Here is a 14,737-nt window from a genome sequence, read left to right as displayed (position 1 = left end):
AGAGATTTAGATAAATAAATGTCAAGTTACAGTTAGGGGGAGATATATATTGTCCCCCTATGCATTGTTTTGGTTTTAAAAAGTTGCACATTTAATCACAACTGGTGTTTTTACACCGCCATCGCCAGTTATAAAAAAGCAAAGGGGACATGACAAAGCTCCCGGCACCATCTCATTTATCATCGGTTATGTCATAAAACTGGTGTAAATGAGGACGGAAATCTACACCAGCTACGATCTAGAGTATATTTCAGTCAGGCAGAGGGACTGCCGGAAGATGCATTTAATTCACAACAAGGCCTTCACGTTGTCATAAATTAAGTACATCTTCCAGCGACCCAGAACCTATTAAGACAGGAGTAGCCTCAATCTTTTCTCATAAAAAATATATAAACTCACTTAGATCTTCCTGCTCTATAACATTCTACCAGCAGATTAGACTACATTTTCTGTGGGACAGTTTCCCTTTAAGGTGGACAAGTAACAGACAACACTGGCACACATCACATGGCGAAAAGTAGTGGACAGGAAACATGTGTCCCGTCAGATCTCATCTTCATTACCACTATAATATTTGAAAGTCATGAGGAGTCTTGTGACTTACCTACTGGATGGAATTTTCTTTTTTGCTCTTTTGAGTTACCTTGTGACCTTCTCTTCAGTAATAGTAAATAGGTGTCTGGCGACTATAAAACATTAAAAATATTGTATATGAAATACACCTGTAATGCAGCTGACATCTACTATATAACAGGCATACAAAAGTACTTCTAAACCGTTAACTGTGACCGCATTCTATATATTAGTGATTCACACAAAACGTTTCTTCATTTGACTTTGAATCCAGAGGGAAAAAAAAAGCAGGCTGGTTGGAGAGCTTCATTTATACAAGCAGGCAAATAATGCGAGTTTGTGAGCGTTCACGTGTTTGATTTCCAGTGTGTGTTTGTATTAAGTGTGTGACTTTAGATTACGGGACTTCAGATTCAGGGACTTTAGGAGGGGACTACAGTAAGTTAGATTCTTATCACTGCATTATATTGTATTTTTGTCTTTTCTTGCGTAATCCCCATTTAGTATGTGTTCCATTATTGACAGCGCAGTCCAGTGCACATCTTGTCTAATGTATGCAGTCCTAGAACAGCCATTTGAGCGTGCATATCTTTGTTCAAAATGTGAGCAAATTGCCCGTTTGGAATCGCACATCGAGTATGTAACCGGGCGAATTTCAACACTGAGAAGCATTGACAATTTGGAAAAGAGTTTGCTGCTCACTGAGCAAGCACTCTATGGGGTAGATGTGGGGGAGTAGCGAGGAGGCTCAGGAAAGTGAGGTAGCTAGCTCCATAACAGAAAGCAGGGTAGAGGGAAGAGTGCCAGGGAGGCTAGCCCTGATCTGATACACCCCAACAAGTTTGCACGGTTGGCTGATGAGGGGGATGTTAGTTCAGGGAGAACACTGCTGCAGCCTGACACTTCCTCTGCCAGTCAGGGGAATGTCAGCTCCAGTAAGCAGGGAACCAGGTGAGCAGGGCAGGCCAGACAGGTGCTGGTAGTAGGAGACTCAATTAGGGGTACAGATAGGGCGATCTGTCACAAAGACCGGGATTGTAGAACGGTGTGTTGTTTTCTGGCGCTCAAGTTCGACACATCGTGGATCGGGTTGACAGATTACTGGGAGGGGCTGGAGAAGATCCAGGAGTTATGGTCCATATCGGAACCAATTACAAAGTTAGAGGTAGGTGGAGCGTCCTTAAAAATGATTTTAGGGATTTAGGTCAAAAGCTTAGGGCAAGGACCTCAAAAAGTAGTATTTTCCAAAATACTACCGGGACAACGAGCCACACAAGAAAGGCAGCGGGAGATTAGGGAGGTTAACAAGTGGTTCAAAAACTGGTGTAGGAAGGAGGGGTTTGGGTTCCTGGAGAACTGGGACGACTTCTCACTAGGCTACAGGCTCTATCGTAGGGATGGGCTGCACCTCAATGGGGAAGGGGCAGCTGTGTTGGGGGGAAACATGGCTAGAAGGTTGGAGAAGTATTTAAACTTGGGGCTGGGGGAGGGTAATTATATTATGGGATGGGAAGAAAGTGCAGATAGAAACCGGGGGCAAGGCAATGGGACTGGGGGAATGGAAGGAGGGACTAGAACAGCTCAGAAGGAAAAGTGTAGGGTAAAAAAATCTACATAAACCTCTTAAATGTATGTACACTAATGCCAGAAGCCTGACTAATAAAACTGGGGAACTGGAATTAGTGATGTGAGAGGAGGACTTTGACATAGAAGGAATAACCGAGTCATGGCTGGATGATAGCTATGCCTGGGCGGTTAATGTACAGGGTTACAGTCTATTTAGAAAGGATCGCCAAAACCGGAGAGGGGGAGGGGTCTGCCTTTATGTAAAGTCCTGTCTAAAGCCCACAGTCCGAGAAGATATGAGGGACAATAACATGTGGATTCACTGTGGGTAGAAATACATTGAGGCAAAAACAATAATAAAATACTAATAGGAGTTTATTATAAAACACCTAATATACCAGAGTCCACAGAAAATCTACTACTAAACGAGATAGACGAGGCATCAAATCATGATGAGGGACTTCAACTACCCAGATATAGACTGAGAAACTAAAAAACTCATATATCTCATAAAGGAAACCGGTTCTTGGCAATAACCAAAGACAATTACCTTTTTCCAACTGGTTTAGGACCCGACAAGAGGGACAGCCATACTGGACTTAGTATTAATCAATATAACTGACAGAACAACAGATGTGCAGGTTGGGGGACACCTGGGAAATAATGACCATAAAGTAATAACCTTCCAATTATCATTTAAAAGAGTGTTTCTTCAGGGAGGAACAAAAATACCAAACTTAAAATTTAGCCAGTTAGTTAGGCCTATGGCCTCTCTTAGTTGGCTAAATTTTAAGTTTGGTATTTTTGTTCCTCCCTGAAGAAACACTCTTTTAAATGATAATGCCCTCAAAAATTAAAATACAGCCACAAAATTGGATATTTTTAAAAGCATCCTAAAATCTAATTGTGAGAGGTACATGCCTTATGGGAATGAAAGGTTAAGGAACAAGAAATAAAACCAATGTGAATAAATAGAACTGTAAAGAAAGCAATAAATAACAAAAAGAAAGCATTTAAAAATCACTAAAACAGGAGGGTAGTGAGTAAGCACTGAAAAACTATAAGGAAAAAAAAAATAGAATATGTAAAAAACAAATAAAAGCAGCCAAACTAGAGACCGAGAGATTAATTGCCAAAGAGAGCAAAATTAACCCTAAAATGTTTTTCAATTATATAAATGGTAAAAATATAAATCTGAAGGTGTCGGCCCTCTACAGAGTAATGAGGGGGGAGTTGCAGAGAGCGATGAGGAGAAAGCAAAGCTATTAAATATTTTTTTCTCCACTGTATTCACTGAAGAAAATAAACTGTCAGATAAAATGCAGCATGCTAAATTAAATTCCCCATTAAAAGTGCCCTGTCTGACCCAGGAAGAAGTACAGCGGCGTCTTAAAAAGATTAAAATAGACAAATCGCCAGGACCAGATGGCATACACCCCCGTATCCTAAGAGAATTAAGTAATGTCATAGCCAGACCCTTATTTCTGATATTTAAAGGACTCTATACTGACAGGGAGTGTTCCACAGGATTGGCGCATAGCAAATGTAGTGCCAATATAAAAAAAAAAAAGGGTCCAAATACAGAGCCTGGAAACTATAGGCCGATAAGTTTAACATCTGTCGTGGGTAAACTGTTTGAAGGTTTTCTAAGAAATGCTATCTTGGAGTACCTCAATGAAAATAAGCAAATAACGCCATATCAGCATGGCTTCATGAGGGAAGTTTCTATGAGGAGGTATGTTCTAGACTTGACAGTGGCGAATCAATGGATGTTGTATATCTGGACTTCTCCAAAGCATTTGACCCTGTACCACTTAAAAGGTTAGTATATAAAATGAGAATGCTTGGACTGGGAGAAAATGTCTGTATGTGGGTAAGTAACTGGCTCAGTGATAGAAAACAGAGGGTGTTTTATTAATGGTACACACTCAGATTGGGTCACTGTCACTAGTGGAGTACCTCAGGGGTCAGTATTGGGCCCTATTCTCTTCAATATATTTATTAATGATCTTGTAGAAGGCTTGCACAGTAAAATATAAATTTTTGCAGATGACACCAAACTGTGTAAAGTAATTGACACGGAAGAGGACAGTATACTGCTACAGAAAGATCTGGATAGATTGGAGGCTTGGGCAGATAAGTGGCAGATGACGTCCCGGAAGATTGGAAATTGGCAAATGTCGTGCCCATTCACAAGAAAGGTAGTAGGGAGGAATCGAGCAACTATAGACCAGTGAGTCTGACATCAATAGTAGGCAAATTAATGGAAACCCTATTAAAGGATAGGATTGTGGAACATCTAAAATCCCATGGTTTGCAAGATGAAAAACAACATGGGTTTACTTCAGGGAGATCATGTCAAACAAATTTTATAGATTTTTTTGACTGGGTGAATAAAATAATAGACGGTGGAGGTGCAGTAGACATCGCATATCTAGATTTTAGTAAGGCTTTTGACACTGTCCCACATAGAAGACTTATCAATAAACTGCAGTCATTGAGCATGGACTCCCATATTGTTGAGTGGATTAGGCAGTGGCTGAGTGACAGACAACAGAGGGTTGTAGTCAATGGAGAACATTCAAAACAAGGTAATGTTACCAGTGGGGTTCCACAGGGATCTGTACTGGGACCGATTTTGTTTAATATCTTCATAAGTGATATTGCAAAAGGCCTCGCTGGTAAGGTTTGTCTTTTTGCTGATGACACAAAGATATGTAACAGGGTTGATGTTCCTGGAGGGAAACGCCAAATGGAAAAGGATTTAGGAAAACTAGAAGAATGGTCAGAACTCTGGAAACTGAAATTTAATGTGGATAAGTGCAAGATAATGCACCTGGGGCGTAAAAACCCAAGGGCAGAATATAGAATATTTGACACCGTCCTGACCTCAGTATCTGAGGAAAGGGATTTAGGAGTAATTATTTCAGAAGATTTAAAGGTGGGAAGACAATGTAATAGAGCAGCACGAAATGCCAGCAGAATGCTTGGATGTATAGGGAGAGGTATAAGCAGTAGAAAGAGTGAAGTGCTTATGCCGCTGTACAGAACACTGGTGAGACCTCACTTGGAGTATTGTGCGCAGTACTGGAGGCCATATCTCCAGAAGGATATAGATACTCTAGAGAGAGTTCAGAGAAGAGCTACTAAACTAGTACATGGATTGCAGGATAAAACTTACCAGGAAAGGTTAAAGGACCTTAATATGTATAGCTTGGAAGAAAGAAGAGACAGAGGGGATATGATAGAAACTTTTAAATACATAAAGGGAATCAACTCGGTAAAGGAAGAGAGCATATTTAAAAGAAGAAAAACTACCACAAGAGGACACAGTTTTAAATTAGAGGGGCAAAGGTTTAAAAGTAATATAAGGAAGTATTACTTTACTGAGAGAGTAGTGGATGCATGGAATAGCCTTCCTGCAGAAGTGGTAGCTGCAAATACAGTGAAGGGGTTTAAGCATGCATGGGATAGGCATAAGGCCATCCTTCATATAAGATATGGCCGGGGGCTATCCATAGTATTCAGTATATTGGGCAGACTAGATGGGCCAAATGGTTCTTATCTGCCGACACATTCTATGTTTCTATGTTTCTATGTTTAACACTAACAAATGTAAGGTTATGCACATTGGAAGGAATAATGCAAGTCACCCGTACTTACTAAATGGTAAAACACTGGATAACACTGACATGGAAAAGGACCTAGGAATTTTAGTGACCAGCAAAGTAAGCTGGAAAAACCAGTGGCAGGCAGCTGCTGCCAAGGCCAATAAGATAATGGGTTGCATCAAAAGGGACATAGCTGCCCGTGATGAGAACATAATCCTACCACTTTACAAATCACTAGTCAGACACACACATGGAGTACTGTGTACAGTTCTGGGCTCCTGTGAACAAGGCAGACATAGAGCTGGAGAGGGTCCAGAGGAGGGTAACTAAAGTAATAACTGGAATGGGGGGGGGGGGGACTACAGTACCCTGAAAGATAATCAACATTCGGGTTATTCACTTTAGAAAAAAGACGACTGACGGGAGATCTAATTACTATGTATAAATATATCAGGGGTCAGTACAGGGATCTCTCCCATCATCTTTTTATCCCCAGGACTGTGACTGTGACGAGGGGACATCCTCTGCTTCTGGAGGAAAGAAGGTTTGTACACAAACATAGAAGAGGATTCTTTACGGTAAGAGCAGTGAGACTATGGAACTCTCTGCCTGAGGAGGTGGTGATGGTGCGTTCACTAAAAGAATTCAAGAGGGGCCTGGATGTATTTCTGGAGTGTAATAATATTACAGGCTATAGCTACTAGAGAGGGGTCGTTGATCCAGGGAGTTATTCTGATTGCCTGATTGGAGTTGGGAAGAAATTATTTTCCCCTAAAATTAGGAAAATTGGCTTCTACCTCAGTTTGTTTTTTTGCCTTCCTCTGGATCAACTTGCAGGATAACAGGCCGAACTGGATGGACAAATGTATTTTTTTACTATGACACAGGAAGTCAGGAGTTCTAAATAAGACTCAAATAAGAGCCATCTCAGATATTGATTGCATATCGCTACGATATGCCATCAATGTCAGATAGGTGCAGGTCCCACCTCTTGCTCAGCCACTTTCACAACTCCCATGCCTGTAAATTGAAAGCACACCAGGCATGCTCGTGTGATCTCCTTCACTTCGGGGGCCTCATTCTGGAGATAGTCGCCAGTTCTACCTCAGGGAACTGCTCCTATCTGGCACTGATGGCTTAGCCTAGCAACATGCCATCAATGTCCGTGATGGGCAAACCCCTTTAACTCACATCAAATTTTTTTTAAATGTTTGGTATATGCTCTGGTTTTATGCTCAATGCATACATAGGACCTAATGCACCAAGTGTTTGCCAAAAGAGTGTCCTTTCAGCATGAACAAGTCCAATACGCATCAGCATATTTAATTGTACAATGGCATGTACACAAATAGTATACAGTCTGGTATTTATTTACAATGGGAATTGAAGGAAACGTCGGCACGGTATACCTATAAAGTGTCAAGTGTGGGGGGCGTGGCCTGACCGCTGATGGCGCTGGCTGTGTGAAGCGTGAGCTTCCTCTGAGGAACCTAACTTAAGCGGCTGAAAGCGACTACTCTGACTGGAATCAGTGCGGGCTAGAGGCCCAATTACGATGCCAAGTGGTAAAGTGGTTAAGCGGGGCCCCCTTCTAAACTCACCGAGATTTTTGCCAAAGGGCCTTCTCCTGCTCCGGACCTGGGACGCCTGTCGCCACGTGTGCAGGCCTCTTCCTCTCCACCTTCATGCGGAGACCGTGCAGAGCAATTTCCTGAGACACCGGAGGGTGAGTTGCCGGAGTGCTCCCTCACTAGACAAACTATGCAATCCATGCTGAACTCTTCGTGCCCCTCCCTGTTAGTGTGGACTAACTATCTGAGGAGAAACTATCTACCTTAAATGCCCTGTTCTCTCGACAAGAAATTATTCAGGTTATTAAAACACTCCCCCCCCCCCCCCCCCCCCCAACATAAAACTCCTCGACCTGATGGTCTTTCCTAGTGACTATTACAAATTATTCTCTACTCAACTAACTCAATGTTACTTGTTGCAGCTCTCAGACCTGGCAAGTGGCAGGTACTATTGCCCCGGACCATCTGTCCGCGACAATAACTACCTTACCCAAATCGGGCAAACCCCCTACCAAACCTGAAAACTTTAGACCTATAGCTGTCCTAAATTGTGACCTCAAGCTATACGCCAAGTTGATAGCATCTCGCCTTTAAAAAGTCGTACCAGATTTGGTGAACGCAGATCAAGTAGGCTTTGTATCTGGTAGGCAGACAGATGGAACGAGACTGTTGGTGAATTTACTGTAGGTTATGCAGCTCTCCAGGACCCCTGGTGCATTTCTCTCCTTAGATGCTAAAACAGCCTTTGACAGGGTGCACTGGGGGTATCTGGAGGCCGTTCTTAATAAATATGGATTCACTGGCTCTATACTGCAATCTATCCTGGCTTTATATTCCAACCCTACGGCCAGGTTGCTAGCCTCAGGGTTTTTGTCTTCTGCATTCCAAATTAGCAATGGGACAAGACAGGGCTGCCCTCTATCACCGGTCATCTTTGCTCTGGTAATGGAGCCTCTGGCGGAAGCCATGAGAGCTCACCCTAATATTATGGGGATTTAGGTGGGAGACACTAGTTATATACTATAGGCTTGTACGCAAATTATGTTATTGTCACATGCACAAAACCAGATACCTCCTTCCCTACCCTTATGAATGTCCTTACTCACTTTTCCCAAGTGTCCTACTATAAGCTCAACTTCTCCAAGTCTCTGGTGCTTCCAATACTATCAGAGACTCATCCTCTATCCAACGCCTGTCCATCAAGTACCCATTTGTGTGGTCTCCAGACGGTATTCCTTATTTAGGCATCACATTCTGTTTTCCGTTCGCAGCAGTGGCGTCTCATAACATCCGACTCTTGCTCAGTATCCTTAAACCTGAACTTAGCAGGATCTCACGCCTAGAGCTTTCTTGGGTGGCTCGTATCCATATAGGCAAAATTATATTTTTGCAGAAGATATTATATATACTCCGATGTATACCCCTTCCAGTGGGTAAGCCTCTGCTTACTGAAATGCAGAACCTTTTGCTGCAATTTATTTGGGGGGATAAACGCCTTAGGGTAGCCCGAAAAGTGTTATACTACTCTTTTTTAGATGGAGGCATGAGTGTACCCAATTGAAAGGGATTTTTCATAATTTTACTATTCTATATAGAGATCATGGATTGTCCCTTGCTTTAATTATACAAGGCCTACAGACCTAATTTCCTGTGGAATGCAGTACTCCAAATTACAAGCACATCTCACACCCTGTTGGTGACACCACAGACGGGGGCAGACAAGTATCACTTGGAACACAATAGCACGTCCCTCCAGTAACAAAAGGCTATTTAAAATCACATCTCACATACAATGACAGCAAACTATGACAAGTCATTCAACTTGTTAGCATTTAGATCAACCTTGGCCAATATGTTAAATAGCCCTTTCATGTATTGTATATAGCAGATACCGGTATTGTTTAACGAAGTTTCAAATGCAACATGTCACGCACTCCAGTAATTTTGATGTTCCCACCCCCAATGTCCTATAAATATGTGCTGTGGAATAAAGACTTCAGATATTGACTACCTAAGTTCAGTCTGGGTAGTTGATTTCTCCTGGCCAGTGCAAATAGGATATTGACTGCAAAAGGAAATATTCACGGGTTGGAGGTCTGATGCCTCATCATATAACCATCATAAACCGCCCTGGAGAAGGAAATGCTAACACCAATATCTTCGTATATTACAAGGCGGCCATTCTTGACGCCATGAGAGAATGGTTTAAACCATCTTCGACTCACAAATTGGTTCAGATTGAGACTGCTTTAACTAGGGGAACCTCTCTTAGATTGCTAGCAGAGGATATGTATCTCCGCCCTGTGCAGATCCCATGCCCTTTAGCCACAGTCTCTCACTCTTAATCTAAGAAAATGACTATACCCTTTAAATCATTACCCATTAGATGCCTGGAACCTCATATACCAGGTCTATCTCTGGTGGGGTGGGAAGATAGAGGATTTAATACGTTACATTTACTTTAGGAGGAGGGAATCACTCTTGAACTTTGAAAAACGTAGATCTTTCTCTCACTCCATTTTTACCAATATTTACAGATTAGACACTTCTCAACTACTGGCTCTATTAAAATGGCTGGCCGCCGCAGACCAGACGCTATACAAAGCCTTTTATGCCACAGAACAAGTTCTCCAAGGCCTTTCCCCAATATATTGCTTCATTAATCAGCCAAATTGGTAAGAAAACCTCCCCTTTAAGCAAGATCTTCAGGCCGGATTTACAACAGAGCAATGTAAGCAGCCTTTAAATGGTCCACTTGTACCTCTCTGTGTGTTAACCATATTGCGCAAATTAAGAAGGTTTAATTACGATGGTACCTCACCCCAGATTAGCTCACTGAATATCTGGTTACTCAAACTCGTGCTGAAAACAGTGCCCTGGGATTGGCACCCTATTGCATACCTGGTGGTCGTGCCCCAAGGTTCTTCCCTTCTGGAGGAAAATCTTCCAACTACTTTCCCACATTACACAAGGCCAACTAACCCCCTACATATAGGATTATCTGATATCTCTCACCAGTTTAGATGGTTAGTAGCACATGTCCTTACTGCCGCAAGAATGTGCATAGCTTTGAGGTGGAAGTCCACTGACCCCCTACACTGAGAGATGTTACCACTAGGGTGGATCTACATAGGCAATATGAAGTCACTGTGGCGCAATCTGCTAAACACCGAACTGCCCTGAGAGGTGGCTCCCCTGGACATTGTATAGAGGTGCTTCTGCCTGCACTCTTCAAAATGATGGCAGTTAATATATCTGCATGTTTTTTAGGTCATCATTGTTATCCAAATCTGGAGTGTATTTGAGGGGATTCTGTCTGCTGTGTACAAACAGTTCAAAAAGCAAGGCAGCTCTCACCTGCAAGCTTGTAAAGAGCAAGGAAACAGCCTGGACGTGGCCGTGGATATATAAAAAAAAAAATTAAGGATGATAATTCCAGCTCTGTAAAACGAACAATCCTTTATTTCTTGCGGTTTAAAAACAAAACAAAAAAACACACACATAGTAACGATCTACGCGTTTCAGACCATCACGTCGGTCCTTACTCATACTTGTTACACAAATGCCATTACTTATATACCCCTGTTACACCAATCTCAGAGGAAATAGGTGTCACATGACACATAGTATAGAGGGTTAAAAAAAAAATGAACAAGACATTCTCTTATAATTAAAAACATGAAAGGATAACACTACAGAAGAAACAAGTTACGGCAGGAAGTTTAACAAACAAATTAATTAATGATATTGCAGGATCAAGTCATGCTTTTTGTTTAAACCAGCAGGACTGAAGGTTTCTAACTGAAACATCCAGTAAGCCTCCCGATTAAGTAACTTTCTTTTATGATCACCACCTCTCGTTGAAGGGGTAACCCTCTCAATTATATCAATGGTCCAGCAAAATAAGCAAACCCTTAAAATCATTAACTTTATTTAATCTGTATTAAAAAACGGGAATAAAGTCCCGGTTATCAATTAATCTATTGGCCAATAATGTGATACAATTACACGCCTTACAATTACTGCTGTTTTAAGTGGTACATAATGACTACAGACCAACCTGTCCCTCAGGCTTCTACCTTTTCGATATGTTATGCTAGGATGGTCTGTTACAACTTCCGAGACGTCCGAGTCCATGGACAAGATTGGCCAATTTGTCGTCCCTGGGCTGAGGGTCTAGACAGGGTAAATGAAGGGCCAGTCAGGTCTCCCCCCCCCCCCCCCCCCCCTGTCTGTTCCTGGTAGGTCCCCTAATATTTGTGTATGTCTGGTCTTCAATTGTATCACATTATTGGCCAATAGATTAATTGATAACCGGGACTCTATTAAAGTTATTGATTTTAAGGGTTTGCTTATTTTGCTGGACCATTGATATTTTTGTTTCAAGGAACTCGATTATATCAATTGCATCATATTGCTGGACTTGTTGTAACCCTCTTAATGCCCTGCACTATTAGCGCTGTTGCGTCGCCTCCATGTACAATGGCAAAATGAAGGCTAACCGCCGAAACATTAAGAGATTCGTAATGGGGAATGTCTGAAATGTGCTTCCATACTCGTTTTAATTTGATTGGTAGTACAGCCTACATATTGTATAGAACAAATTCTACATGTGATAAGATAGATGGCAAATTTTGTATCACAGTTTACATAAGATTTACTGTATTTTTCGCTTTATAAGACGCACCCCAGATTTTAGAGTAGGAAAATGAGAAAAAAAAAAAATTTCACCAGACCTCAGATTAGCCCATCAGTACCCCCAGACCTCAGATTAGCCCATCAGTACCCCCAGACCTCAGATTAGCCCATCAGTACCCCCAGACCTCAGATTAGCCCATCAGTACCCCCAGACCTCAGATTAGCCCATCAGTACCCCCAGACCTCAGATTAGCCCATCAGTACCCCCAGACCTCAGATCAGCCCATCAGTACTGTTAACCTACACAAAGGCTGCTCTGTCAAACTAGACAGCTACAATTACCACTTGTACAACATCCGGAATAGACTAAAACAAACAAGTGGAAGTAATGTATCAAAATATCATTTATTATATAAAATATATAAGGTATGGAGAAACAACAGCATGGTATACAGAGTACGGAGAAGCACAGGGCCAATAACACCAAAAAACTACCAGTAAATCTGTGCAGTGTAGAGCACAGGTAGGTACGACCAAAAAAATCAGGGCGTAAAGCTCAAGGATGACCAGGATAGTAAGACACATAAGGGTCACCCCCAATAAGGCTATGTACACAAGGTACAAAGGACCATATCTGGTGAACCATGAGCCATTACACACATACACCAAAGTACATAGGCGCCGAGACAGACCAATATGATAGTAAATCCAAAAATAGGAATCAATGTCTAGATCTCAAGGATAACATGCACCTAGATACGAAGGGACTCACTATGGATATATACAGGGGTGCCCTATAGGAAGTGTAGAGCTGTGCTAGTGACAGGACGTACCGGAAGACATGGTAGCAAAGTGGATGTCAGACCCTGAGCGCGAGACCTCGACGCGCGTTTCACCTCAGCGGCTTCGTCAGGAGGTGACTCATCAGTACCCCCATCAGACTAAAATAAAAAGTCATCTTACCTGTCCTGCGCTGCGGCTCCTCTTCAGCTGTTGCGCTCCCATCTTCCCGGCCTGCGCTGCACTGTCACATGACTGCGTGCAGCGTCAGGTCATAGTGCGGGCACTACGTCCTGACGCTGTACGAGGTCAGGACAGTGCAGCAGAAGATGGGAGCGCGACAGCTGAAGAGGAGACGCGGCGCAGACCAGGGAGGGCAAGTATTACCTGCGCTTGCGGCGCTTTGCTCCCCGCTCCTAATAAATACTAGTGAGCGCTTCCATAATGGAAGCACTCATTAGTATTCGTTTTATAAGACGCATGGACATTTTCCCCCCAGTGAAAAAGCAAAAAATACGGTAATATTATAACTTTTGCCATTGGACATGGATTTTAAGGTCTTATTAAACACTCATAAGGCTGCAACAAATGCATATCGAGCTACCACATTTGTAGCTCCCTTTATATTGCAGCCATGTGGGCTTAGTATTTGGGCGATCTGAAAATAAACTTGGACTGATTGTTTGTCCCAAGGTGGGCGCTTTCCGGGCTACACATCTAATACCATTAGTTACCAGGTTATGCCATTCTTTATCATAGCTTAATACTGGAAGAAGTTTTATAATTTTACAGATTTTTGTGTATTCTTCACTGTATTTAGTAATAAAAGTAGCAGCATTATTATGTGTAGAAAAAGCACTTTTCTTGTGTACGGTGTGTGAGGCTGTATATTTGGGGAAAATTTATGTTTCCCTATTTAATGATGAGGCCATATTTTTTGCTCCCTGTAATGCATGTGGAGCATATAATCTTTTACGCAATCTTGTTCTGATGTTATCTGCCTCTTGTACAAAAGCAATTTCATCAGAACAATTATGTCTGGCTCTTATCATTTCTCCTTTAGGGATATACCAAAGATGGTATGTGCGCTACATCTCCCGAACAAACAGGTCGTCGATGTAGCGCCCATACCATCGAATATCCTGATGAAAGGGGTGAAAATCAATAAGGAGGAAGCTTCTCTCCCAACATGCCATAAAAATATTGGCTATGGAGGGGGGGAAGAACTTGGCTCCCATCGACACCCCTGCCACCTGTAAATAGTATTGATTGTTAAACATAAAAAAAAAAAATTATGCCCAAGCAGGAAATCCACCACCAATATAACATTCTTGGAGTGAGGAAGTATAATTACTATTGTTTTTCAAAAACCACTCCAAAGACGACAGTGCTATTATGAGGTATATTGGTGTACAAAGACACCACATCTGCCGTAATCCAGTAATAGCTGGCATTCCACTTGAAATCTGCAAATGATTGTAGAACTGATCTAGTATCCCTACCGTAATATATCCCGGGATAAAAGGAACCAAGGGTTGAAGGAGGGAATTGACCCACTCGAACAATCTTTCCGAATAAGAGCCTATCCCTGCTACAATGGGTCTCATTGGGGGTGGAAATGCCCCCTTATGCACTTTAGGTAGAGCATGGAAAATGGAGATTATAGGGTGTTCTCAATACATATAAATCTGTCTCTTTTTTTACTCAGTATTCCAAGCTCTATCCTTTTTGTAGAATCTGTAACATGGAAGTCTTTGATAACTAAATCAGTGCCCTAAATTCCTTGGACAACATATTACGCTTTTTATGAGGGATTTCATCCATCTGATGTATTTTCTCCTGTATTGATTCTTTCTTAACCCTGTTATACAGAAGACACAGATTTCTTCTGTGGTATTATCCTTTCAGGTTTTTAATTATAAGAGAGTGTCTTGTTCATTTTTTGACCCTCTATACTCTATGTGTCATGTGACACCTATTTCCTCTGAGATTGGTGTA

The 14,737-nt window shown here is 42.0% G+C and overlaps 1 protein-coding gene across 2 annotated transcripts in view; it reads right to left on the bottom strand.

The window, feature by feature from the left end:
• LOC120985747 (threonine--tRNA ligase 2, cytoplasmic-like) overlaps nt 1-14,737 on the bottom strand; it is an 85,318-nt gene that overhangs the window by 42,994 nt on the left and 27,587 nt on the right. For both annotated transcript variants that reach the window (XM_040413860.1, XM_040413861.1), the window contains exon 7: nt 605-686. In XM_040413860.1, the coding sequence (XP_040269794.1) occupies nt 605-686 (82 nt within the window). The remainder of the gene's footprint in view (nt 1-604; nt 687-14,737) is intronic.

This window comes from Bufo bufo, chromosome 1 (assembly GCF_905171765.1).
Source record: "Bufo bufo chromosome 1, aBufBuf1.1, whole genome shotgun sequence".
In the NCBI taxonomy this organism is placed as follows: domain Eukaryota; kingdom Metazoa; phylum Chordata; class Amphibia; order Anura; family Bufonidae; genus Bufo; species Bufo bufo.
This window is presented reverse-complemented; position numbering and strand designations above follow the sequence as displayed.